Source organism: Mercenaria mercenaria, chromosome 6 (assembly GCF_021730395.1).
Source record: "Mercenaria mercenaria strain notata chromosome 6, MADL_Memer_1, whole genome shotgun sequence".
NCBI lineage: Eukaryota > Metazoa > Mollusca > Bivalvia > Venerida > Veneridae > Mercenaria > Mercenaria mercenaria.
In genome coordinates, this window is record NC_069366.1 from 61136953 (window position 1) to 61164950 (window position 27998).

General features: G+C 32.9%; 1 protein-coding gene across 2 annotated transcripts in view; it reads left to right on the forward strand.

The window, feature by feature from the left end:
• LOC123548741 (core-binding factor subunit beta-like) overlaps positions 1-27998 on the forward strand; it is a 79117-nt gene that overhangs the window by 39298 nt on the left and 11821 nt on the right. For both annotated transcript variants that reach the window (XM_045336249.2, XM_045336251.2), the window contains exon 6: positions 12088-12296. In XM_045336249.2, the coding sequence (XP_045192184.1) occupies positions 12088-12296 (209 nt within the window). The remainder of the gene's footprint in view (positions 1-12087; positions 12297-27998) is intronic.

A 27998-nucleotide genomic window follows, 5' to 3' on the forward strand; every position in this document is an offset into this window, starting at 1 on the left:
AGTGATTGATTAGTAATGTCAGATGTTCAAAGTTGAAAAAAATCTCTTTAAAAATATTATGATTGCAGTTTTTGAGAAAGGGTGAACATGTTTTCTATTTTTATGAAACCCCGCCTTGAATTTCATGATTACGTTACAAGCACAGATGAATGATTTCTTTGAATGCTGTTACGATTTAATTGAAAGCATTTTACTGTAAATTATGAAAAATTGATGGATACTGAGATCTTTGATGATTTCATTATGTTCTGTTTTGCCGGAAAAATTAAGTCGTGGAAATTTCTTTTTCTAATTGTAAATGAATGATATACTTTGCTGATGAAGAATTTTGTAGAATTTATAAACTGTCATAATTATTTGAAAAAAGGTTTGCATATTAAGTCTTTGTTTCATTGAAATAGCGATAAAATTCTGGAAAATTGTTAATTTTATTGTTACTTGTATGAATATTGTTTTAAAAATATTGATTTTAAAATTCTATTGTTGTTGACCACCGACTGTTTTAGTTTTAGAAGAATATAAATTTATTACAATATTATTTCACTCTGAAGTTGTTTATCTGAAAGATTAATTTGGATATAGCTGACATTATATATGTATTCAATAAGCAGTATTAAAACATCCTAGATTTTAAAAGCCTAGCCAGTTAAGTAGATTTCATATATCCCTATACTAATATTTGCAGGTTTTTATATATGTTTTATAACTAAAAATAGGAGTTTGAATTAGCTGACCATGGTCAAAATTTCCTCTCCTATCACAATTGGGGTATAGGCATTTTCCCATGTGTGTTCTATGTAAAAATCTCTTTTTTTTTTGGTTATCATACAGAATTGAGTACCAGCCTAGATACCAGTCTCGAAATGCTGCCTTCTCATTGGTTAATTTAAAGTTCTCAGACTGGTCTCCAAACTTATTTTTATGAACTGTGGTTCTGGAATAAACTTCCACATCATGTGGATATATGCATGAAGAAATGTTTAGTTAAGTTTGAGTACAAAATCAGCAAAATATTTGTTTATTCATATATTTTTTTCCATTAAATATCCAACAGAATTATAAACAGTAGTTGAATTTTTTTGAGATATTGCGGTAACAGGGAAAACTGTATTGTACAAAAGGGAATATTACATTATACAAAAGGGAATACTATATCATACAAACTAGTATTTTACGATGTAAGAGATAAAAGTTTTTTGCCACTCAGTGAATGAGATGATATCTGGAACATGTAATTATGTCATCAACTAGTTTTATACTGTGAACCCTAAGCCCTATGGGCACAGCTCTCGTATATTTTTTCAGTAATTTCTCAAGGAAAAATTCATGAATTTTGATTTCGACAATATGTCATGCCCAGGTGGAATGATTTTTTTGTTAAATGCGAAATTGATTATTCCTTCTGATCGAACCTTGAAATCATTGACTAAAATTACATGGATGCATTTTAAAAAGAACATTTAATGATAGGGTTATTGATGTTTTCTCAGAAAGGAATAACATGATATAGCAAATAGATTACCCATCTGATCAAAATGAAAATGAAATATGTTTACAGTTTTTTCCTGATGACACACAATATGAGTTGATGTTGAAAAAGAGAAGAAAAACGTAACGGAAATATTTAATATTTGTATTTTTAGAGATTAGTTCACCAGTTAAGCACCCTTTAGGCAGTTTTCATATCTAAATAAATTTGCAACAGCTGCAGAATTACCGCTACAAAATATGATATTTGACCGGCAAAATTTAGCGATGATTTTCCACCGATTTCACTCTTAATGAGCAATCTAGGCCCCGCATCTTGTAAAAAGAATGGTTTCTGGGCATTACTAATTAATTCTGTTTCAAATGTGAATTTTAAAAATACAAAATGTCTTTATAGTATAAACCTAGCCATATTTCAAACTTTTAATTAAATTTTTGTCAAAATAATATGCCCGTTGTATTTTTGTTGCTTTTATGCTCCCTTAGGCAGTGCCTTGTTTTTGATGCTACAAATTTGACAGATTTGAGCACTGCGCTGTTGTTTTACATATAAAATGCCATGTTTTCACTAGAATATTTTTATTTATTAGTTCTTTAGTTTCCAGCCTGACTCTAGATGGTATTATTTACAGGTTGGACACCACTAACTTGGACAGTTCTTTATTTTGTATAGAATCCACTTACTTGGTAATGTTATTTCAACATTTTCAGGAATATGAGATTTTCAGACTTATGTTATACCTCTACTATAGAAACAGTAAAAAGAAATGTTAGTTTTTATGTAAGAAAGTTGCAGTTCATTAACTACCACATTACCACCTGTTTCGGTTCTTTCAGTGTCACTTTGCGGGACCTAAAATTCTGATGCTGGCATTTTTATCTAGCATTCGACAGGAATATGCAGATTTCAGTAGAATGCTAAAATACATATTCTAATATGACTAACAATGCTTTAATCATCACAACGATATAATGTTGACGTCACGTCGACGTGATGTGTAGCGCCATGTATACATCTAGAAATAGCGCTTTCAAATTTGATCAAATGTTTTACTTAATAGCATGTTTAAAACAAAATATCACATTGAACAACTGTCTTGATTAATTTACACATATATTAAGTTGGTTATTCACTTTGCAGAATAATTCGCCATCTTTTGTGCCTAAACTGAACTCTTCCGCAAGTCGTATTACCATTTCTGGTACAGGCATGCATAAACAAAGAGCGTAACGACCTAACAGTTGGCGCCATGCATGCGCGAGGAAACAGTTCTGTCATATTTGATCTAAATTTCACAATAAAATTCATATTAGAATTGAAATAATTTATAGCAAAACGGTGCTTTTTAACACTATTTATACACTCGGGCGGTTATACGTTGTTCATAATAATTCACTAGGGCTGTGCCCTCGTGAAATTATTACGCCAGGCGCATAACCGCCCATCATGTATAAATAGTGTTAAAAAGCACCGTTTTGCTATAAATTAAAATAAAGTAAAACGAAGTATAGTAAAAAGAAAGAACACAATGCTATTGAGCAATGACACAAGATAAATTAAAACTAATATTCATATAAGAGTCCTGTATATAGGTGCTTGACATCTTTCATGCTAAAGAACTAAGAAAGCTTCTGGAAATTAAAACATCCTCTGTATTTTGCATTATTTCTTCCACTTAAATGACTAATGGTACTGATTTAAGTGGATTGTACGAGTTCAGTATCAGTTCCTATATTTCTGTATTTACTTTCATTTATGAGAGATGCCCTTTCTGTTGCAACATCCTGTATTTCCCTATATTTTGAATAATTTTCCTATATTTAACATTTTCTTTTCTATAATTTGACTAATTTTCATATATTTTAGAATACTAAAGGTTATTGGGAATGAAAAGGCCAAATTTTCCTAGCTTACTTCACCCAATTTATAAAATGAAAATAGCATTTTAAAAGATAATTAACAAACGACTAAATGTTACGGTACACTTAAATAAAATATTCAGAAAAGTTGTTTTTCCCCATTACAACATAAAAAAATAGAATTATGTATTTAATATACTAATTACAGTATTTTAGGGGGTAGGGGGAAACATCCTTGATAAATACTCTACAATTCCAAAATGTCATGGTCTAAAAATACATTGACCTTTGACTAACTGCAGAGGCAAATGTTTGAACACATCTTAAATCATGCTAGTCAGTCTTTAAGGAAAATACTAATGATGTAGAAAATTGCAATATTTTGAAATTAATGATGAACAATCCATTGTATTACACCAGACAGCATTTTTATTTTTGAACTTTGAATGTTGCTTCAGAAGTTGGCTAATGGCATAATTTGAATTATTGAATGGGTTTTTTTTGCTGTTAAAACAGTAATAAGCATGTACTTGCAATTTATCTTTCCTTTATTTGAATATGTCCACAGCTGGCTTTTAAAACTGTATTTATGAGTTGTCTTGTTAAGAAAGACTATCTTTAATGATAATACAACATTATGATAATATGAATGAGGCTATAAACAAAATAATGTTCCTTTCTATAAAAGTATGGGGAGGTGCCTTTCTTGACCTGTTTTGGGATGTTTTGTAATTTTCTGCATTAAAATTCAGTTGTGATTTGTACTATAAATATGGGAGTTAATTTAGCAATATCCACAGGAAAGATAACTTTTTCACACCCTTAGTTCAAGGTCCACAAAAAATTATACCCTCTGTTCTCTAATTTTTTAACTAAATTTTTGTGTTGAACAGGGTGTATAGTCCAACACAGCCAGATTCTAGAAGGTCATGAAAAAGTTGCTACATGTGAAAATCTGTTATATAATTTACAATATGTAATATCAGTAGATGTAATGTCTTTTGTTAGTTTTTTTATTCACATACTTAAAATGGTTCAAAAACATTATAATTATCAAAAACAAGGCCACTGCCAGAAAGTGTCTCACCCAAGGACAATTGGACTCATCGCTAGAGGGTTTTATACTCACATTTATACTTTTTAACGTTTTCTGAGAAATTTCTTCGAGGTCAAGGTCACAAGGGGACCAGGACTCACTATGGGGTGTAAAAATTAGTTTTTGAATCATCCTACAAGGTTTTAAAGCAATATATGTAACTTTTTAGTTATTCCCAATTTTTGACGCCAACACCATTGCCTGTCGGAATTTGGATTGCTAAGTCTCGCTTCCACTAAAAATGGGCGGGACAAAAATTAGTTAGATAAAAACGGGCATTTAGCTTTGTATACCTGATTCAAAGTACATGCTTTAAAGGTGGATAATCAGATTTTGGCCATGTAACGGATTTGTTCGAAACTTTAGCATCTGATCATTTACACTCATTTATGTTCACTTAACACTTAATACAAATTAGATTTTCACTGGAGGTATTTTTAAAATTTCATTTTCCTATCCTGGTTGCCCAACCAAGATAGAGTTATTTTATCATAAGTATAAATTTGATAAACATACTTTGCCTAAGGAAATGTATAAATATTTGACATAATTATTGTAATATATTTGTAAAATATTTGCATTAAAAATTATGTATTTAGACGGAATTCATTAGTTCGCAAGTTTGAAAAATTATTATTACCTCCCCTTGCCTATCTTGGTTGTGCAACCAAGATATATTGGAAATAAATGAATTCAGAACCTACACACAGCTTTAAAACTTGCATTTTGGTTCAGAGTGTTCAATAGTTGATATGTCTATCAAATGCAAATATAAAACTAGACATTGTATCGAAATAAAAAGAAATACCCAGCTTTTTATATACTTTCATATTAAAGGGGAGTAATTACAAAATTTTATAAAAATAATAAAAAATACATGTCAAATAGGAATCTAACTCTATGTAATCGGTCTTTTTGTTCCTTAAATAATTCTCTACCAGAATATACAAAAAGTAAAAAATGTCATTAAATGTTGATTAAATGTGATTGACCACCTTTAATTGTTACTAGTTTTAGGAATCAATTAAAATTTATGCCTCAATTAATCAGTACAGAAATGCCGGATTATTGCCTAATCATGTTAAAAATCATATGAATCATTTTACTTTGATATCGGACAACAATGTTATTCCAATATTTTTAAATACAATGCAAAGGAACTGTTAATTGTCACTATGAAGTCTAATTAGAATTCATTTTACATGTACATTTATACGTACAATCCTGATGAAGGCCTAGATAAGACTGAAACTGGTAGATCTATTAACCTTTAGCATGCTAGATAAATTGTCGTCTGCTGGAAATGTTGTCTGCTAAAACTGTAAAGTTCATTCAATTTGCTCCAAAGTTGGAAGAAATATTGTCAGAGTAGCAAACAGCTTGGAACCTGATCAGACGCCGATTTAATCGGCGTCTGATCTGGTTCCAAGCTGTTTGCAAAGGCTGTAAAATTCGCCGGCAGCAGGCTAAGGGTTAAAGATAGTCTTAATCACCCTGGTGTTTGGCATTTTGTTTTTCAATCATTAAGTTTATTTAAATTTAAAGTTCAGAGAGGCAGTTTTCTTTGTTTGGTCAAAAGTCGTTCATGAGTTTTTGTTAAGGGTTATGTCACTGAACATTCATTTTTGATTCCTCGACACTTTCATTTATATGCCACTACTTTTGCTGCACTGGATTCAGCATTTTTAAACAATCAATTGCACAAGTAGAAAAAAAAACAATGAAATAATCGTTGCAATAAGTATTGTTGAGAATTTTATGTAATATTTAAATGTTTGCTGTGCAGCAGTTACTGTGTAATACTTTACATTGTGATGGTCTCTTACATTTTATTATGTCTGTTGTGTTAAAGCCATATTGAATAAATTATAATTTTGTTAAACATTGTAGAGTTTTTTATTTATGAAATAATCAAGAACTGTGAGTGCTTTTTTTTGCCAGATTTATCATTGTTCAGAGTTCAGATGCATAGGAATTGCACCAGGATTGATTAGCTAACACCAGAGGTGTTAAATATCTGAGCATCTGAACAATGAACCATGGTAAATTAGCCAATAAACCACAAGAAGGTATTGACTGTTTTCATTCTTACATGTTTATTGAAATAATTTGATAATAATCGTGCTACGTTTATTCTAAAAGTCAGGAACTGGACATTCGGCAATTTAATGTCATAATTGATGTCATGATGCTCCCATATCGGTCAACGTGTCAACCGTTGTTTATCGCAGAATATGCACGGCTCAACTTTCTTCTTTGTTTAACTGGCAACCAAACTGAGCCATGTTAGAATTATGTTTTTATTTATGTTATGTGACTTTTATGACATTACTGTTACTGGCAAATAATACCAAACTGTCTGTGTACTCAAATTAAGCATCTGGAAAAGAAATGTATTATTTACATTATGCAAATGTATATTTCAAACGTTTTACTCGATTGTGGGTGTAAATTTTGTTAAAATTGCAATGTCCTCGTTGTAGACCCATGGAATGTGATGTAAGGTACATGCAGGTTGCAAAATTGAACTGTGTATTGAAAGTTCCTCTTAAGGAAGAGAGAGGATAAAAAAAATGGCACCTTGCATTTTGTTGTTGGGTTTAACGTCTCACCGACACAATTATGGGTCATACAGCAGCTTTAATGGTGGAGGAAGACCCATGCCTTGCATATTGAGGCTATAGTAAAATCTGAAATATGTAATTTTCAAGATAAATCTTTTTTGTAGGTATTAGACAAGCATACTACTGTAAAACCGTAAATCATTCATTTTATCGAGACATGTAGAAAAAACATGTATCACAATAGGATTAAAAGATTTTGTTAGAATAGAAACAAGAGCTAAATTTATCTAAGAGGAAGAAATTCCAATATTTATCATTGTGGGAAACAAGCAGTGATGTAACACTAGGAGACAGTGATCTTGTTGTTCTGTGACAAACAACCACCCACCCCTCCATTTCTTTGTCTCAGAAAATCCGGGATGGATCAAAAATATTTATCAGTCATGCAGCTTTTATAAACTGAACAAGATAATCATCTAACTAACATTTAAAACCCTTACCAGGGTTAGGAATATAAATGCAACATGTAGGACCTTATATATTTATATCAAGGATCGGTAAATGTAAATCATGAACTTTTGGAAAAAACAAACAAACAAACAAAAAAACTTGTTTTCTGGTTAAGGTACACCCCCACCAATCACGTTCTCTCCCATTCTTGCCAATAATTAATGTGAGAAACAGCAAGGACATACATGCTGCTATTGTATGTAACTAAATACTGAGTTTCAAAACAGGGATGGGTAGTGTTGAACTTCTCTAGCTTATCCAATGTCACACCTTAAATTTTTATGAGTGTACCAGTATCATATGTCAGGATATAGAGATGTGCTGTGATTCATATAGTGTATAAGACAATAGCACCATCTTGGATCAAATATTTTCAAACAGTTCCACTTGCTTTTTAAAATGCCTTCTCTTCCATGGTAAAGATGTCTCATTTTTTGGAAGCACTTTGGAAGTGTTCCAAACACTTGGGGAGTGTTCCAAAATGCTGTTCTAAAATTGATAGTAATGGAACTTGTATTGTAGTTCCCATTCCTGCTATGAGTCTAGAGGAGTGGAACCTTGATTTGAGTCTACCGAGATTCAACATAACATCTCATCTTTCTGCCCCTGGTACTTAATAAGAACAGCCCCTGTCAAATGTTTATTCATACTTCATGAAGTCTTCATGACAAAAACATGAAGTGCAAATGAGACAAATGCATCAGCAGCTCATGAAAACAGATTCATGAATTATTCATGAAGTGGTAAATGCATTAAAAATGCATGAAATTAAGCATAGCCTGTGTTCATGAAGAATTCATGAAGTTTGTATTTATTAATCTTCATGAAGAATTCCTGAAAATATTCCTGAAAAAAATACTTCATGAAGAATTCATGCCTTATTTTGCACTTCATGTTTTTTCTATGAACACTTCAAGAATAAATATTCTTATAATTTCATGGAGACATTTGTGCTTAAATTCTTGAATATTTCATGAACAATACAAATCATTATAAAAGGACTTCTTTGCCGTAGATGATACAGTAATCCATCATATTTTCAGTTACTAAATAACACCTGTACTAATTAAGTAGTATCTGTGCACTTGTTATTAAGAGCTGAGATAATGTATTGAAATTCATGAAACATAAATTTTGATTTTCGTGAATATTTATTCATGATCTATTTTTGTAAAAAAAAAAAAAAAAGTTTCATGAACTAGCTAGTCAAGGTAACCAGTGGTAGGAGTGAAACCTGAGAGATCTGCATGTAATGGGATTCTTTGAACAATATCGGTATAGCTTGATACAAGAAAAAATCCTATAGGTCAAAGTGTTGTTCAGTTAGTGGCTAGAGATTGTTTTAGTCTCTGCTGAGTCACTGTGACAATGACATTTTCCACCCACGACAAATGAAATGTTGAGTCAAACAGTAAACTGGAGTGGGATTGGGAGCATAATAAGAAGTAAACAATTGCTGTATAAAATACAAAACATTAAGTTAAACAATGTATAATTTACTTTAATCTCAAGATTGAAATTTAGATACTAGCTTTGCTTCAGGGTCGTGAAAACTTGTGACATTTTAGAAGGATTTTATATTTTTAAAATGAACGATTTATAACAACATCATAATTACTTATTTGATATTCAGTATAGTCATGTTCCTATTAAACCATTCCTAACTGTAGTATGATAAATATTTCCTTCTCATTTGCTGCACAAACTTCTCAAAAATTGCTGAATCACATGTGCAAACAATTTCCCAGCATGCAATAAAATAATGGAAACTGATCATGTGACATGAATTTAATGTTCATGAACATTCATGAACAGTTCGTGAACTTATTCATTTATTGTAAAAGGTAAACCTAAGTTTTATGTTTAATGAATGGACAGTTCAGAAACTCACAATTGGGTTCAAGAACTGGTACTGATCTAGAAAAAGGTTTTGAATTTTAGTACTTTTTAATGAATCATAGATATACTCATTAAATATTCATGACTTTTTCTTAAGAACAAATAAAGAATGTTTTAAGAATTTAATATTCTTAAATTGCTCATAAAATGTTCATAATTTTTTTCAAGAATTTTTCTTGAATTCTGTAGGTATATTGACATTCATGAAAAAAACTTGATTCATTCTTAAACTAGTTCATGAATATTTCAAGGATTTTATGAATCTGTCAATAATGCTTGATATCTTCATGAAGTAGATCAAATGACACTTCATGCATAAAACTTCATGAAGTTAGATTAAGAAGTAATCCAGGACAGTTCATGAATAATTCATAATGGTGATGAAAAATTCATGATTTCATGAATTCCATTTCTCCGGGGTGAACCTATATGAAACACTTGTCTGTTGTTGTCCTGCTGACTGGGAGCATGTCTGGAGAACAATGAACTCCAAATGAAATATATGGATGTAAGAGAAAATCATGAGCAGCAAAAGCAAAGGATGAAAATGTGTGTGATATGTTTATAGGTAATACTGTGGGATGAATTAATAAAGGTATGTAAGTATTCACTTGTGCTTTGACAGAGTCTGTGATTGATTAGATTTTGTGAATACTGATATATTAAAAGATCTTAAATGCATGAATTTCTTTGTTCATAGTTTTATTTTTGTTAAGCAGGTTTACACATGGGGGAACTGGTAAGACTTTGTCTTATAAAAATAGAGTTAGGTGACCAGTCTGCAACCCTTCTTGTGACTATTTGATAAACGACATTGTGTCTGAAATCATTAGTCCTCCACCTCTGATTCATGTGGGGAAGTTGGCAGTTACTTGCGGAGAACAGGTTTGTACTGGTACAGAATCCAGGAAGACTGGTTAGGTTAACTGCCCGCCGCTACATGACTGAAATACTGTTGAAAAACGGCGTTAAACCCAAAACAAACAAAAGCAACCCTTCTATAATGATAATTTCAAGTTAGAACTTGCATTCAACCAATCAAAATGCTCTAGTCTAAGACTGGTCACCTAAGTTTTATAACTGATTAGTTATTTGATAGCCTTAACCTGACTATCTCAATTTACTTTGAAGCTGACAAACCCATGGAAACAATTTTAATGGTTAGATTTGATTCACCTGCAGAAATTGCCCATGAGTAGACTGGGGCCCTGCAAACTTCAGAAAAGTATCTTTTAAATACTGTTTACAGAGGTTTAGTCTACCTGCTGGGGATTCAAGGACAGATCAAGTCAAAGGAATGCTATTAAAGTGCAAAAACGTGGCTATATATTATATTCTCAGTTTGTTAATATTGGAAAACTCTACCTAAAATCACACAAAGCTATTGGTTAGCCAGTGTAGTTACTGCTTTTGGATTTATACTAAAAATTGCATGCTTGCTGTAATGTTGTTGTACATTTTTTGCACAGTTTTATTATTGTCATCATCTTTGCAGTGAGAATGGATCCTTTATATTTGCACATTGGAAACCATGTGCTATTCCCCAAATTGCTATAGTAACAGTGAAACTATGTGTCATTCTCCAAATTACTGTAGTAAGTATTTCTGGTAACTTAAATGGAGGCTATAAGCAGCCAGGACTTGTTCATGTCAGCACTTCTTTCAGTCCCTCTGAAAAAACTTTTCAAATTTAAATGTTGGAAAGTTAATCTCAAAATGCATACACATATCTGTATTCAGTTGCCAGGTGTTCACAAGATGATCATTGGCTATTATATGCAATGGTTTTAGTTTCACTAATGTTTGTGAATACCGTAATACTGTGAAATCATTAATATTCGTGGGGGACAAATTTTCCAGAATTTCCTGGTTGAGTCAATCCACGAAATTTAATCCCAATGAACAAGTAAAATTCCCATTCATTTTATGTTCAAAAGTTGAAAACCATGAATTCATATCCCCATGAAATTGCTGTTTTGACCAAAACCACGAAATTTCATGCCCACGAAATTAAATGATTTTACAGTACCACTGCAGAATTCAGAATGTTTATCTGCATCATGTCCTAAAACACAAACACTCCTGTTTTAACCTTTAGCCTGCTAAATTTCTAGAATGGACTGAACCATCATTCAATTTGGGTGATACCATTTTTTATTTGAAGGGATGTTCACTGGCAGTTTAATAACTGAATAGCGAACAGTGTAGACCATGATCAGCCTGCACAGATGTGCAGACTGATCTTGGTCTGCACTGATTGCAAAGGCAGAATCACTTGCCGCCAGCAGGCTAAATGTTAACTATTCGATTAAGCTGCTAACCATGAATTTGTAAAATAAAACTTATGTGAAAATAAATCATTCTACAGTATTTTATTGTATATAATTACAGTACATAACCAAGAAAAAGTAATAAAACCACATATCGAGAAATGTTTATAAACTAATTGCGACTTTCGATAAACAATAAAGACAAAACAATGCTGAATGTCTGATAAGTTTATTTTAAGTCTGATGAATGAGCATAAGAATATGTTGTAAAATGTTTCCTGAGTTTCAGCTCAAAAATTTGTCAAAAATTTTCTTAAAACATCTATAGAATTGAGAAAATGCTCAGTTCATTTCTAAAAAAAACTGTGACTGTAAAAATGTTTTGTTTTTTTAACTACAGGAATATCACAGATTTATACGAAACAGAGTTGAGATGTTTGGAAAGTCACATCCATGGTTCCTACTTGGTTTGGACCGAGGAAAGCGTCGTCTGCCATCTGTTGAAAGCACTTCCTCAACAGAAGAAACAGACAGCGGAAAGAGAAGATTGTCTTCCATAGAAACTTCCACAGCATTACCTGAAGAATTAGACAAGAAAAAAATCAAACGGTACATCACATACCTTGTAGAGAAATCAAAGTTAAATACTAATAGTTTAATAGTATACTTGGTTTAGTGATATTAGATTACTACGCAGCTTATATATATTGCTGGCCCAAAGTTTGTGCTCCAGTACAACATTAAGTTAGCTGAACTAAAGTCAAAACTTGGGGGAAAAGTATAGATTTTTTATCTGTTATCATGTTATATAACATTCCGATCTTTCTTACCTTCGGACATAGTTTTTAACTTTTGACAGCCAAGCCATTAAAAAAGTATGTAATATAGATACATAAAGCATTGATAAATCGAGCCGACATGGGGATCATGAGCAAATTGCTCAAGTTATCCAAGGTTTCCACCAATCAGAACTTAGAAAATAACAGCTGGGTACCACATGTATTGTTGGAGCCCAGGTACGGGAGCCATCCACGTACAGTACCATTAGAATTAACTTGGAAGAATCATTGTTGACTTGCTTTAGGTGTCTTATTGATATATTGATTGATCATACTCTCATAAAATTTCCTAATTGATCAAGATTCAGATGTGCAGGAATTGAACCACAAGCCAGAGTGGTTAAATATCCAGCCATCTTGACAATGAACTATGTTAAATTACACAATAAACCACAAGAAGGTCTTAATGAACAGGCTCAGTCAAACCGAGCCTGCAACATTTTCGTTCTTGTCGTGTTGAATGACCTGTGAAGTTTCCACTTTTCTCTATTTTATTGTTATCATTCTTACATGATAACTGAAATAGTTCGATAAAAATCATTCTGGTTGTCATTTATCCGAGCAGTTTTGAACCAGATGTCATGCAGCAACAAAAGTGACGTCATAATTGATATCATAAAGCTCTATTTCCACACCATGCATAACGTTTGTTTTTCACAAAATATACATGCTTGCCTTCTTTATTTAAGTAGTCTAATAAACATCCAGTTTTGAAATGTTTGTTTGTCATGCCAGGTTACACTGTACCTGTTAAGTATATCATTAACTTGGTAAATATGGGGATTGCTTGTTAAACTACAAACAAGTTATTATAAGTCCCTAATTGACAGCCTAATGAATTAAGTTATTGCTTTCACTTCGGCATAAATTTAATTATAAGGTCATAAAATGGTCTAACCTTATAGTACGTGATTCTCTATACAAATTTTGAACCCCTTGGTTATTTAATAAAACTTATTCAATATGATACTGAGGGTTTTATCAAATTTCTTTAATAAACTTTTTCGACTACACCACGGAAGCACATTTTTGACCGAATTACTGCATTATAACCTCAAATTGATAATGAAGGTTTGATCAAAATTATTCTTTAAAGTACATGTATAATGAATTACAGCAGCTCTTCCCTATTGTGAGTACATTAATTATCTCCTATATTTTGTAAACAAACTATTATTTTAGAGGATGTTTTGTAATAAAGTGGGAAAGTGACATTTGAATTAAAGTAATATAAGTATTACATGTAATTCAAGCCATCACGGAGGAAGAAAACCATGGCAATTAATGATAAATGAAAAAAGTAATATATTTCTTTCAGAAAATAGACTAGTAGTTGTTGTCTTTTTCTAATGCTGAAAGCTAAATTAGAGTGATGTTTTCTTTTAAATCTGTGAAAAAAAAATTCATAGTGGACCTAAAGTGTAACTGTACAAACATAATGATGTGTTTAAACAGTTACGTTACCATAAAAGGGTGGATTTGAGACATAAAGATGAATTTGAGAGGTGTTCGTTCATGACCCCTACTGTTTTATAGTGCTAACAAGGCACTCTGTAAGGTATCGTGTTTATACCGCTACATTCAGGCTTACTATTTCATGTCACTCTATAATTTTAACGGAAAATATAAAAAAATCGCCTTTCAAGATTTTCTGAAGAAGTTTCATTGGTTTGTGGTAAAACTGTTTTATGAGTTTTTCAACACCATGTGGCAAGATTTGTTTTAAGAAAACACTTTTACTAGAATAGCTCAGATTACAACTTTAAAACGATCGTCCATGATGGTAGCCATCGTTGGTAGCAGGGACTCTGATAGTCTCTCATTTGATGTTATAATTTTTACGAGCTTATAATTTCATACAATTTTGATTGTCCCCTATACCTGACAGATTTTGAACCTCATAAATATTACATTTGAAATATGGGTGATTTTATGATTTCATCTGGTCCCTTATTATACTGGTTACCGCACTAGGGGATCTTCAAAGTTATAGGAACGTTTATTTAGCACCTTTCTAATTTTAAAAAAATATTTAAAACGTTATTTTTATACGTTACTGCATAATTGAAACCATCGTTATCAGGGGTTATATTTATTGCACTGTAGATTTTATTTAAATTCATTCATTGCCTAATTTTTAAGCAGGCCATTAAAATGGGTATTTAAATGATTTTATTACATTAATAACACTTTACGACTCTCCTGCATCACAGTGTGTCGATTTATTTATTCTTAAGTTGATGAAAAGCATTCAGTAATCATGATTTAAAGTAGTTTAAGTACGATTTAACGGTTTCATGCTTGAGATATAAAACTAAATAAAGTCGAAAAGTTTAGGATGGGGAACTGTATTTAAAACATGAGTTTAGGATGATACCCGCAGAGTTTGCCGCAACTTTTACATCAACACTCATTCTGTTATGTCGTAATGTTTATGAAACGTAATTATTGGCAGAGATAAATAGAGTGCATGGTGACAAGCGTGATTAGAGATTTCCCACAAGTCAATTTGATTGTTTGCTGCTTATAACTTAAAATTGATACGGGATTGCCTTTAGCATTAGACACGTGTATGTTGGTGTTAAATGTCGCACTATTTCATTGTGCGCCAACACTTTCTTGATTTTATGGCCTAATAACATGTTGCAAATTAACAAAATACCTGCATGGAAAGCTGTCATTTTATACAAGAAGGTAAAAAGGTGACTTTGATAATGTGTTGTGAGTAGGACATCAAGATAAAAAATGAGTAGGGGACAGGAAATTGGAGATTTGGTTGCAACGGCTCTGCTCATGTGTTTGTACCTTATTATGAATTCCGGTAATTGCGATAATTACAAAATATCATTTTTCTGTGTTCATTTTGCAACTTAATTTCATTATTAAACTTTTTTTTTTTATTTTAGTGTATTGATAACAATGTTATCAGCAAATGCACTGGTTCAATGAGGGTTGAAAAGCTTGCAGACCCCATCACTTTGTATTCTGACACTTTCGGAAAAAAAAAAAAGGGCCATTGATGTATTGAATTCCAATTAAAATTGAATTGGAGGTAACAGAAGATTAATCTTGTTCACGTTGTTTAAAAAATGAAAAAAAAAGAGAAATTTACCACTGAATGGATAAAAAAAATCACAGATCGTCCAGATGAATGATCTTGCAAATAAGTAAACAGAACTATTTCTGTATTCATCAGGAAAACTTTTTTTAATTAAAATTTAGGGGCCCCCTTGGATCAAGTGGTCAAGGTCGCTGACATCAGACAGCTTTTCCGTCACTGCTGCAGGTCGATCCTTACCTTGCTTGTGGTGTATCATTCTTTTCTATGACGAAACTAATCCAGCTAACTTATGGAAAGTTGCATTGAAAAAAAATGTTTTCCGATCATTTATTAGATTCTACTAATATTTTTTTGTTATACTGTCTTTAGCTGTTTCATTTATAACATTACTAGGATTTTTGTAATTTTATATCGATAAAAGAAGATTCAGATTTGTTTAGCCATTTATTGGTTACAAATTTTACTTAAAACCAGCTTGATGTCTTCTTTCACGACAAATTGATTGTGAGTTTTGTAAAGAAAAAGCGCAGAATGAACCCCTTTCATAGGTAATGGGAAAATTACTGCTTCACCGGATAAGTTGTGATTTTGGTCGTGTGACCCTGATACCCGTGGGCGAGCTGCAGCAGAATCTTAACTGCAAATGTCCACTCTGATTCTATTGTCATGTGATGTGAAACAAGCCAGGCAGCGTGTCGTAAATCGTAATGCTGTTAACGCAGAAGAGGTAATAATTACGCATGTTAAGATAAGAGGATCAACTGAAATCGCGTTTGTCACATGTCATTTCTTGACCAATAATTTTCTTTATGGGTATGCTTCATTGAGTAAGGGACAAATTTTGAAAGATGGTGGTCATCGGGTCATTTTCAATAAGGCACACGACCCCGCTGTTAAGACTTGCTTGAGGTTAAAATAAGAATTAAGCTTTTACAAAAAAGGGCGTGTTGGTGTAATACCGGTGCAATATAATCGTGTTACAGGACGTTCGGACCATTGACGACCTGTCATTGTCAAACAGTCTAAGATTAGGCAAAATTATACAAAAATGCAATAACTCCAGGAAGTATGCATCAATGTCAAGCTTCTGCATGATACTGATTAGAGTAAAATGCAAGCATCACAAATAATTCGGATTAATCTGCACACTTGGGCTGGACATTTTCACCAGGAGGTACATGCATTTACAAAGCACCATTGACATTGGATGTCAAGAATCATGGCCTTGTTGCAAAAATGATTTATAAGTTCAAAACAAAACAAACAAACAAACAAACAGGTGATTTATCTTTTGTGATTTATTGATATTATAATTATACTGGAAACATAGCATTTAGAATATAATATTATATAAACTATATTACTCAGTGTCTTTCAAGTTGTTAGACATTTTTGTACAATGTAGAAGTAAGATTTTAGGTCCATTAATTAAAATATACAGTGGTATCCTTATCAAGAATTGAGTACATTGTAACTTTTGAATACAAGAATTTCCACAAACACTTAAAAAAATTTGTTCATCAATTTAAATAGACTGGGTTTTTTATCAGTCAAAAACCTAAATATGTTGAATTGCTTTTTCCCTTAAAATGATGCCCCATTAATTATGTTGGCTTAGACAAATCCAATATTTTTACAGTAGTTTTAAATCATTAATTGAACAACACATCTGTTAAGATTGTCAAAAACATCCTTGATTTAAGAAAGCGGATTTAAATTTTGTGAAAAAGCGGAAAATAATCCGCTAAAGATGTACTTGAACTGTTTCCTTAAGTCGCTCTTAGTTATTGTATAATCACTGCCATAGGGAGAGGTTTTTGCCTTATTGAACTGGTGAGGCTATTTAGTGTCTGTTTATCTTTATACCAATATAAATAAATTGATAAAGCAACTTGTCCGCAGAATTTTTGATAAATTTATCTTCATTCAATTCTTTTTTGAATATTTTCCTTTAATTTAAAGAGAAAAAAAGTGTTGTAACACATCTGAATTCTGAACAAAATGAACATTTTGCATGGGCACTCCTTTTGTGTTACAGCGGGCCATACATTGTGAATATCTTACCTTATAAACAAATTCCAAAACTTATATATTTTAGGATATTTACAATTAGTTATATTTTATCATAACAGATATAACTTGCAGATATGAACCGAAAGCCCACTTCAACAAAGTACAATTTTTTAAAAAAAATTAAATTTTAAATTTACCAAAAAATAAACTGAGCATGGAAGATAGGCACTACATTTCATAAATGTCAGGGTCGATAAGAAGTATACAAAATGAATAATACATAAACAAACTTGTAATCAGGGTTGACTACATATAATTAGAAGTGAACAGTAGTGCATAATATCTGAATTATGAGTGTGCTTTAAGTGCATTCGGTAGATTCTTACCTCTTTATAGTCTTGAAGACTGCATAATTTTCCCCATTACTTTTATTTCCCGATATGATAGAAAAACCCTTTTTTATACGCCCGAAGGGACATATTATGTTATACCCCTGGTGTCTGTCCGTCTGTCCATCCGTATGTCTGTCCATCTGTTAGAAATTTCGTGTCTGCTCTGTAACTCTTGAACCCATTGAAGGATTTCAAAGAAACTCGATGCAAATATTCACTACACAGAGACGACATGCAGAGCGCATGTTTTGGATGTCTCAGTTCAAGGTCAAGGTCACACTTGGGGGTCAAAGGTCATATCAGTTTGTTTCGTGTCCGCTCTGTAACTCTTGGACTGCTCGAAGGATTTCAAGGGAACTTGGCACAAATGTACACCACACTGAGACGATGTGCGGAGCACATGTTTCGGATGACTCGCTTCAAGGTCAAGGTCACACTTAGGGGTCAAAGGTCATATATGACTGCTTTGTATGTATTGCTCTGCATTGCAGGGCTCTTGTTTTTATTTGACAGATCCCATTTTTGTTCACTTACAATAGAATTTTTTGAATTACTTCCTTTTATGTTACTATAAATAGCTTATTGTCAAATCTTTTTATTATTGGCTGTACGGAAAAACCAAGACCACTTTTCTGTGGTACAACATGGATGGTACCTCAAATTTTTAGGTGTATTTTGACATACCTGTACCTGGTAAGGATTTTTTTTTTGGACTTAGAATTTTTTTTTGAATTTCTTCCTTTTGTTGTCCCTGTCCTTTGGGCTTTGACTGTCAAGTTCTTTAAATTTTGCACCCATCCTCTGATGTAACCCCTTGGGCGTATATTGCCTCGCTTGGCGGCGCTCTTGTTCACACCTGGTAGTTGTCAGTACTATTATAAGATATTTGATGTTTCTTTGATACTCACAAATTTTAAATTTTGGTGTCTCTCTGAGCTCTGATCATAAAAATAAGCAGGGGGTGGGGGGTGGGAGGGGGTGGAAGGTTGGAACATCCAGAATTAACTGATTAACAGAAATCAGTTAGAAATTGACATATTGTATTCCTTTATTCGTGAGCCTATCAGTGTCAGTATGAAGAAAGAAAGAAACTTTGTAACAGATAACTTGATCTCAACAGACTTTGTAAGTCTACATAATGAATGAATTGCTAGATTATCATTCAAATTTTGTAAAAAAAGGGAAAAAAGGTTTTAATTTTTTTATTTCAGATAAAATTGATAGTATCCTGTATGAAATGCATAAAATTTAATGATGAGCCAATATCATAAAAAAAGAAGAAAAAAAGAAAAATAAATACAATAAAGTTCATAGCAGTTAAATGCAGGTATAATAAAACGACAAATAGTTAAAATACACAGTTAACATTACCTTTGAAATTGAAAAGAAAATGTTTTTGGGGTTGGAGCGGCATGAAATATAGAGAGTTGGCTGGGATGATAATACAGCAGTTAACTAATCCTTAGCCTGTTGGCAGTTTAGGCAGAATCACTTGCCCCCAACAGGCTAAGGATTAGTTGACTTACATGTGTAAATGTTGAGTCCTGCTCAACCCGGGGCTAGAGGGCGTGGACGGTAGCATGCATTTCCACTACCGTCCATGAACAGGCTCAATCAAACCAAGCCTGCAACATTTTCGTTTTTGTTGTGTTGAGTGACCTGTGGAGTTTCCACTTTTTCTATTTAGTCTGATCATGGTGTGCACTGTTTGTCATTCAGTCAATGTCTTATTGGTAAGCACCCTTTTTAACAGTTAATGGTACTGTCCAAATTGAAAGATGACAAGTTCATTATAGAAATTTAGCAGAGTAAGGGCTAAAACAAGGTAAATCTCTGAATTGTGTGGTAGTTTCTTGTAGATGAAACAAACAAGTTATACTGTTAGAAGTTCATATAAGTAAAAACTATATTGTGTGGGCTTTTAGTGCATAACTGCACCTCTCTATATTCACGTAGAATTTCATACTTGCATTAACCTTGAAATGGTTATAAAGACAAGTTAATTATCTATTGAGATCAGTTGCAATAATGATTATGTACTTGCAAGTTGTTTGCAAAATTTGAATACAAAATGTCTCTTAACATTTATATGAAAGTCATAAAATGAAGTGCTGAAATGAATAAATAACAGCTGCGCGGAAGTAAAAACTGTATAAAGTATAAAATTATCAATTTAACTTGAAATAGTATCATAAATTAAATCATACTTCCCCATTAAGTGAACGAACTAACTGCATTTGAAAGTGAATTAGTAAACAGTTATGTTAAAGTGAGCATGGGGCTTTTGTCTTTCTGCGTAAGTCTTGTTTAAAAGTCTCCCGGTAAAACAAATGTATGTAAACATAAGAAACTTAGCTTTACTTAATTCTATGTTTGTCTTAAACTAAACTTTAGTCAATAACTTATGAAAAATAATGTTTCTTTAATAAGTAGAAGACTTTAACTATTTGACCTAAAATTCTTTTAAGATTTAATAAACATTTGATATTCAACAGCTGAAAAAAGGAATAAAGTGTTGCATATTCTAAATATAATTATATACATGAAAAACTGATTGGCATTTTCATAGAAATTTATAAATAATCTACAGGAATGTTTAAGGAGACAAAAATGTATAAAGGTCTTATTTCACGAGGCACTGTCGAAAGAAACACAAGATTATTCAGGAATTGTACATGATATTTCCTTTTCATCTTAAGCAGTAAAATCTTATTTTTATATCAATAGATGATTCCCCTTATAAATCACTTTCCTTTTGTCGCCATTCTTTTCATGATAATCATATACGAGATTTTTTTATTGGATAATAATTGTGGTCAGTCATCTCTCAATAGGGTTTTTAGGTGTAATTAACGACAGCGGAGTAAAGCAGATATCACAATGTTAAGGTTGTTTAGGTCTTTTTTTCGTTCAAAATTGGCTCCCATTGATAGCCGTAAGGATCAAAGTTTAAACAATTGTTTTCTTTAATATCTGTAATATTTGTGGTCATCTTATATCCAACATAGTCGACAGCTGTCGGCCAATGTTAAAGGTGACAAGGGCCTGGTGTTAAAGGTGACAGCACCCGGCCATAGTTTCACAACCTTGTGTGCGATTAAAAGTTTGCACTATTTAACAAGGTTAAAGGACTCTAAAGTCTGATAAAAATGATAAAACAAAATAGTTATTTGACCCATTCTCATAAAATATACGGCAGTTTTATGACATTTATACTGTTAATAATTAATATGATTAGCAAATAATTAATTAGGAACCTTGAAATGTCAGGAGAAAATGTATAAAGTGGACAGGATCTCATTATTGTGGAGAAATGTGATTGTTCCTTTTATTCATTTTTTACTTATACATTGTTCTTATATTTACATCTTTTCGTATCTTCTTATAGTTATGTATGGTTTATCTGAAAATGATAAGTCTTTTCTCAAAACCAGGCTCAGGATCAAAGCGAGATAAATGTTTTTCTGACTGTAAAAATCCAGAAATTATTAATAAGTATAATTTTACAAAATAAAGCTCTTTTTATACACCAAAAACTAACTTTAATTGAAATGGTAAGCTAAGTATATCTGGATATCAAATTTATTTTACTAGTGACAGTGAAAAATTAATTAAAGGCCTTTTTCATGATAATATTATTGAATTATAATACAGTTAACAATAATAGTGTAACAGGCCATAGAATTACCAGTAAACTTCAATGAAATAAATTGCTATCCTTTATTAATTATCAAGGAGTGACTTGAAACAAAAAAATGGTGTTGAGTGTGCAAATTTGAATTTAATATATTATCTTTATGGTTGGAGCAAAAAAAAGCCCATAAATTACTTGAGGAAAATGATTTTGACATTATCTGACCCCTAGAGAGGCTGAAAGATGTGTGATTAGCATTGTGGTTTTCTCCTGTGGTGCAGGGAATCAACAGGAAGCAGAGGTTCAAATCTCTACTGTAGGTAAATCTTTCTGTTGCTATGGCAACAAATAAATACAAAAAACTGCTTTTGTTGGGAAATGAAAAAGTTGTCAATCAGACAGGATTTAAGAGATTTTTGTGGTTTTTCGGGAGTTAGCAAGTACATTTGGGCATAAATCATAAGAATGAGGTTAGAATTGAATTTTTACTCCTCATAATGTTGTTAAAGAATTTCATTTGATCCTAAGATAAGGGAAATCAAGTGGGGTTACTTTTGCTGTTTTTCTTTTTTTTTTTTTTTCTTTTTTTTTTTTTTTTTTTTTTTTTCATTTTGATGGCAAGTATTAAGAATTTTTCCGGAACGGTCAGAAAAATGATATTGTTGTATTATCTATGAGTATTTCTCCCCTTTTCAACCCAACTAGTCAGTGACATTGCTGGAGGGCAAGACTATGAACTGCAAGGTCATTAATTTTCCTGCAGGACTACTTTTTGTGGATTTAATTCATGGTTTCGAAATTAAATCCAAAGGAACAAGTAAAATTCTCATTCAGTATGTTATCTATGCACGAAATAGACGAAATAGACGATTTTGCAAAAACAACATAAATCTCATGCCCACGAAATTAAATGATTTCATATTATTTTCAATGACAATTTCTTTTCAACCCAACTAGTCAGTGACATTGCTGGAGGGCAAGACTATGAACTGCAAGGTCATTAATTTTCCTGCAGGACTACTTTTTGTGGATTTAATTCATGGTTTCGAAATTAAATCCAAAGGAACAAGTAAAATTCTCATTCAGTATGTTATCTATGCACGAAATAGACGAAATAGACGATTTTGCAAAAACAACATAAATCTCATGCCCACGAAATTAAATGATTTCATACTATTCTCAATGAAAATTTGACAAAAAACATATATTTCTGAAGGCATTCATTCTTCTCCGATTTACATGAGAAAGTTGTCAACTATTTGTGGAGAACAAAATAGTTCTGGCAACAAATCCAGGGCACAGTTTGGTTATCGGACCACTGTTCCATTACTGAAACAGTATTGGAAAAGAATGTTCCTGATGAATTAAACAAAACAAATTTCCCACAACAGAGATAAAACTTCGTATTATGTTAATATGGAAGATATTTGAGAATTTTTGTAATATTAAGCAGTAATATATGATGCTGCTAAAATGTTTGTTCATAAAACATATGTTTCTGATTAGTACTGAAGGAGTTTTATACTGCCATCTACATGCATTCAGCATGCATTTCTCATGGAAGTTATTCAAACTCACTCCTTTATTACATTATAATACTATAATTCTGAACAACTGTCACGATTACAAAAAACACAAAACTGTTATTCTGTATTCAATGTGCATTCACACGCTTCTCTGTTTGTTTTTTTTCTATAGAATTTTGTATATGATAGTATGGCAGTCAGTTATAAACCTGTATTCATTGATTCATTACCAGTATTATTCTGTGCCCTTGAAGATTCTGACAACTTCTTCACATGAATCAGAGGTGGAGGAGGACTGACCTAAAACACAATCTCTAGTCAATCAGTTGAACATATACCTTGCCAGGGATTCAAACCTATCTGCTGATTGGAAGTTTTTTGTAATATCTGTTCTCTTCTTGATTAACAATACCGGCAGTTCTGAATATCACAACTTGCTGTCATACCACACAGAATATATCGTGTAACTTTTTTTTCTGTACAGCAGTTCCATGATTATTTTCAGATCTGAGTCTTTAGAACTACTTAATATAGGTTTTTCTTGAATAGAGCCTTCACTTTTTGTTTTTTTCTAGCTCAAAGTTAGTGTTGTATCTTTGAAAGAAGCTAAAATTCTGCAATTGATAAAAACTGTTATATTCTCTATACAGCCATTAGTTGAAAAACAACTTGAAATTGCATATTTCCCAAATTTGCCCGATTTTAGGAAAATTATACTAGAACGCATGCTTTATGTTACAATAGTACTGTCATCAACAAGCATCAACAAGCATAAAACTGGTATATCCGGGGAGTGGGGGTGGGGGTGGGGGTGAAATTACACCCCCCTACAAAATATTGTTTAACCTTTAGCCTGCTGGCGACAAATGATGCTGCATTACGACCAGTGCAGTCCAAGATCAGTCTGCATAGACAGTCTGCATAGACAGTCTGATCATGATCTACACTGGTCACAAAGGCAGGTGAAGTGAACGTTTGTTTTTCCATATAAGCATATTCTCCCATATTTGGACTACAAATCAATATAACACAAGATAGGATAAGATGCTCCCTAACTGATTCAGTTCATTGTCTCATAAAATGACAACTTCTTATAATAGTCAGTATTGTCTTCAAAAAGGTGAAAATGATGTTAATTACTGTTATTTATGTTTTATTTAATAATATGTAACCATTTCTGTACATTTATGGGCAATCTGTCACGTAAGCTTTAGGATGGCTATACGGAGAAGAATTACAATTTAAGATGTAGTGAAGGACAGACTGCAGAATTTCTTTAATTAGGGGCAGTTAACTCACTGTTACTTCATTATAGACAATTAAGGCTGGAACATTTCTGTAATCATTGTCAGTCAAGGACAGTGAATTTTGTAGATACAGTTAGTCAAGGACAGTGAATTCTGTAAATACGGTTAGTCAAGGACAGTGAATTCTGTAAATATGGTTAATCAAGGATGAAAAATGCTGTAAAAGAAAACAGAGACAAGAACAGAATTTTTGTAGTGTTTGTCCATCAAGAACAGAGAATTCTGTAGATTTGGCTAGTCAAGGGCAGAAATATCTGTGTTATGGTCAGTCAAGGACAGAGAATTCTGTATTTATGGCCAGTAAAGATGAGAGAATTCTGTACTTATACGGCCCAGTCAAGGACAGAGAATTCTGTCGTTATGGTCAGTCAAGGACAGAGAATTCTGTCGTTATGGTCAATCAAGGACAGAGAATTCTGTATTTATGGTCAGTAAAGATGAGAGAAAGGCCCAGTCAAGGACAGCGAATTCTGTAGTTATTCTCAGTCAAGGACAGAATTCTGTAGTTATGGCCAGTCAGAAACATAGAATTCTGTAGTTATGGCCAGTCTAGAACAGAGAATTCTGTAGTTATGGTCAGTCAAGGACAGAAAACTCTGTCATTATGGTCAGTCAAGGACAGAAAATTCTGTTGTTACAACCATTAAAGGACAGAATATTCTGTATCTATGGTCAGTCAAGGACAGAGAATTCTGTAGTTATGGCCAGTAAAGGACAGAATTTTCTGTAGTTATGGTCAGTCAAGAACAGAAAATTCTGTTGTTACAGCCAGTACAGGACAGAAAATTCTGTAGTTATGATCAGACAAGGACAGAGAATTCTGTAGTTAAGGCCAGTCAAGAACAGAAAATTCTGTAGTTATGGCCAGTCAAGGACAGAGAATTCTTAAGTTATGGTCAGTCAAGGACAGAAAATTCTGAGGTTATGGCAAGTCAAGGACAGAAAATTCTGTAGTTATGGTCAGTCAAGGACAGAAAATTCTGTAGTTATGGCCAGTCAAGAACAGAAAATTCTGTTGTTACAGCCAGTAAAGGACAGAAAATTCTGTAGTTATGGTCAGACAAGGACAGAGAATTCTGTAGTTATGGCCAGTCAAGGACAGAGAATTCTTTAGTTATGGTCAGTCAAGAACAGAGAATTCTGAAGTTATGGTCAGTCAAGGACAGAAAATTTTGTAGTTATGGCCAGTTGAGGACAGAAAATTCTGTCATTATGGTCAGTAAGGGACAGAAAATTCTGTAGTTATGGCCAGTCAAGGACAGAGAATTCTTAAGTTATGATCAGTCAAGGACAGAAAATTCTGAAGTTATGGCAAGTCAAGGACAGAAAATTCTGTAGTTATGGTCAGTCAAGAACAGAAAATTCTGTAGTTATGGTCAGTCAAGGACAGAAAATTCTGCAGTTATGGCCAGTCAAGAACAGAAAATTCTGTTGTTACAGCCAGTAAAGGACAGAAAATTCTGTAGTTATGGTCAGACAAGGACAGAGAATTCTGTAGTTATGGCCAGTCAAGGACAGAGAATTCTTTAGTTATGGTCAGTCAACAACAGAGAATCCTGAAGTTATGGTCAGTCAAGGACAGAAAATTCTGTAGTTATGGTCAGTCAAGGACAGAAAATTCTGTCATTATGGTCAGTAAAGGACAGACAATTCTGTAGTTATAGCCAGTCAAGGACAGAAAATTCTTAAGTTACGGTCAGTCAGGGACAGAAAATTCTGTAGTTATGGTCAGTCAAGGACAGAGAATTCTATATTTATAATCAGTCAAGGACAGAAAATTCTGCAGTTATGGTCAGTCAAGGATAGCGAATTTTGTAGTTATGGTCAGTAAAGATGAATTAATTCTGTACTTATGGTCAGTCAAGGACAGGGACTTCTGTAGTTATGGCCAGTCAAGGACAGATAATTCTGTAGGTACAGCCAGTCAAGGACAGAGAATTCTGTAGTTATGGTCAGTCAAGTACAAGGACTTCTGTAATTATGGCCAGTCAAGAACAGAGAATTCTGTAGTTATGGCCAGTCAGGACAGAAAATTCTGTACATGTAGGTATGGCCAGTCAAGGACAGAGAATTCTGTAGTTATGGTCAGTCAAGGACAAAATTCTATAGTTATGGTCAGTCAAGGACAGAAAATTCTATAGTTATGGCCAGTCAAGGAGTTATGTTTAGTCAAGGACCAAGACATCCGTAGTTATGGTCAGTCAAGGACAGCAAATACTAAACGTATAGGTAGTTGGGAACAGAAAATATCTCTAGTTATGGTTATTTAGTAGCAGGGGTTTTTGGTAGGTTAAATCATGTTATCTGTGCAGTCAAGGTGAGTCAAGGATGAAGTACCTGTGTTATAATGTTCAGGCAAAGAGTTGAGAGGAAAAAGGATTTTGTATTTTAGGGGTTAAACAAGGACAGGAAACAAGTATGTTCTTGGGTACATTCAAGGACAGAATGATATAAACTAACAAAGACTTTGTTTATGAAGATGATATAAGCACCTGTGAAAAAATACTAGGTAGCTGTTTATTCTTTTTGCACCTAAGCTGGCTACAAACCAATGATTCAACAGTTTATTTCATTAGTACCTTGTAACTTTCCTGTTTACTCATTTATTAATCTTTAATTACAATCAGTCAAGTATCACTCATTATCATAACGCATCTATCAAACGGGTGCAAATTATATCTATTATCTAATACTATTACACCATTCTCCTCCTAAATTCTGCCAAAATAACTATAAAACGTAAAGGGTGCACATATTTTACATTTCAAATATCGTGTAACATATCTCTGAGAAAATCGTGGAGTTATATTTAATTAAGCATAAAATTAGAATTAAAGAATGTATTTTGTATCTGTTAATGGTTTTAGCATGTGTGTGATAGGACTGCTAGTGCAATTCGAAACAATGTAATGAAATGTACCTAACGACTCTATTGATAACATTGCGAAATAATTTAGCACTATGTGACCTTATTATACCAGAATTAAGGTCAGCTGTACTTTAAGGGGAACAGTTGTAGATAATTTAACAGTCTGCTAAAGTTCATTTAAATCGGATTCTTGCCCAGCATTCTGTACTAACTTGTCAAGAACTTCAAAAGTACTGTTTAAAGTTAATATAATTTAAAAGAAAACAACTTTGCAATGTTTTTTTCTTTTGTTTGTTAAAACTTACAGGATTTATTCATTGATAAATATTTGTCAGTTTCCAATGTTGTGTAACAGTCACAGGAAAAATGTGCACCCTCGACCGGTACTCGAAACTCTGACCTTCAGCTTACCATGACAACGCTCTACAAACTGAGCTACCAAGGCCACCCGATAGGAGAACCACTATGTACACACCTTCCCTCTTATTACAAGGCATTGGCACCTGGCCAATGTCTGCCACAGACTGTTAACTGAATTGGCATGCACACCGCAGCCAAACTGCTTCACCCCGCATGGGCTCCAAGGGTGAACATCTCGGTGGAACCACAATATCTCAGGAAAAATGTGCAGTCTCGACCGGGACTCGAAACTCGGATCTTCGGCTTACTG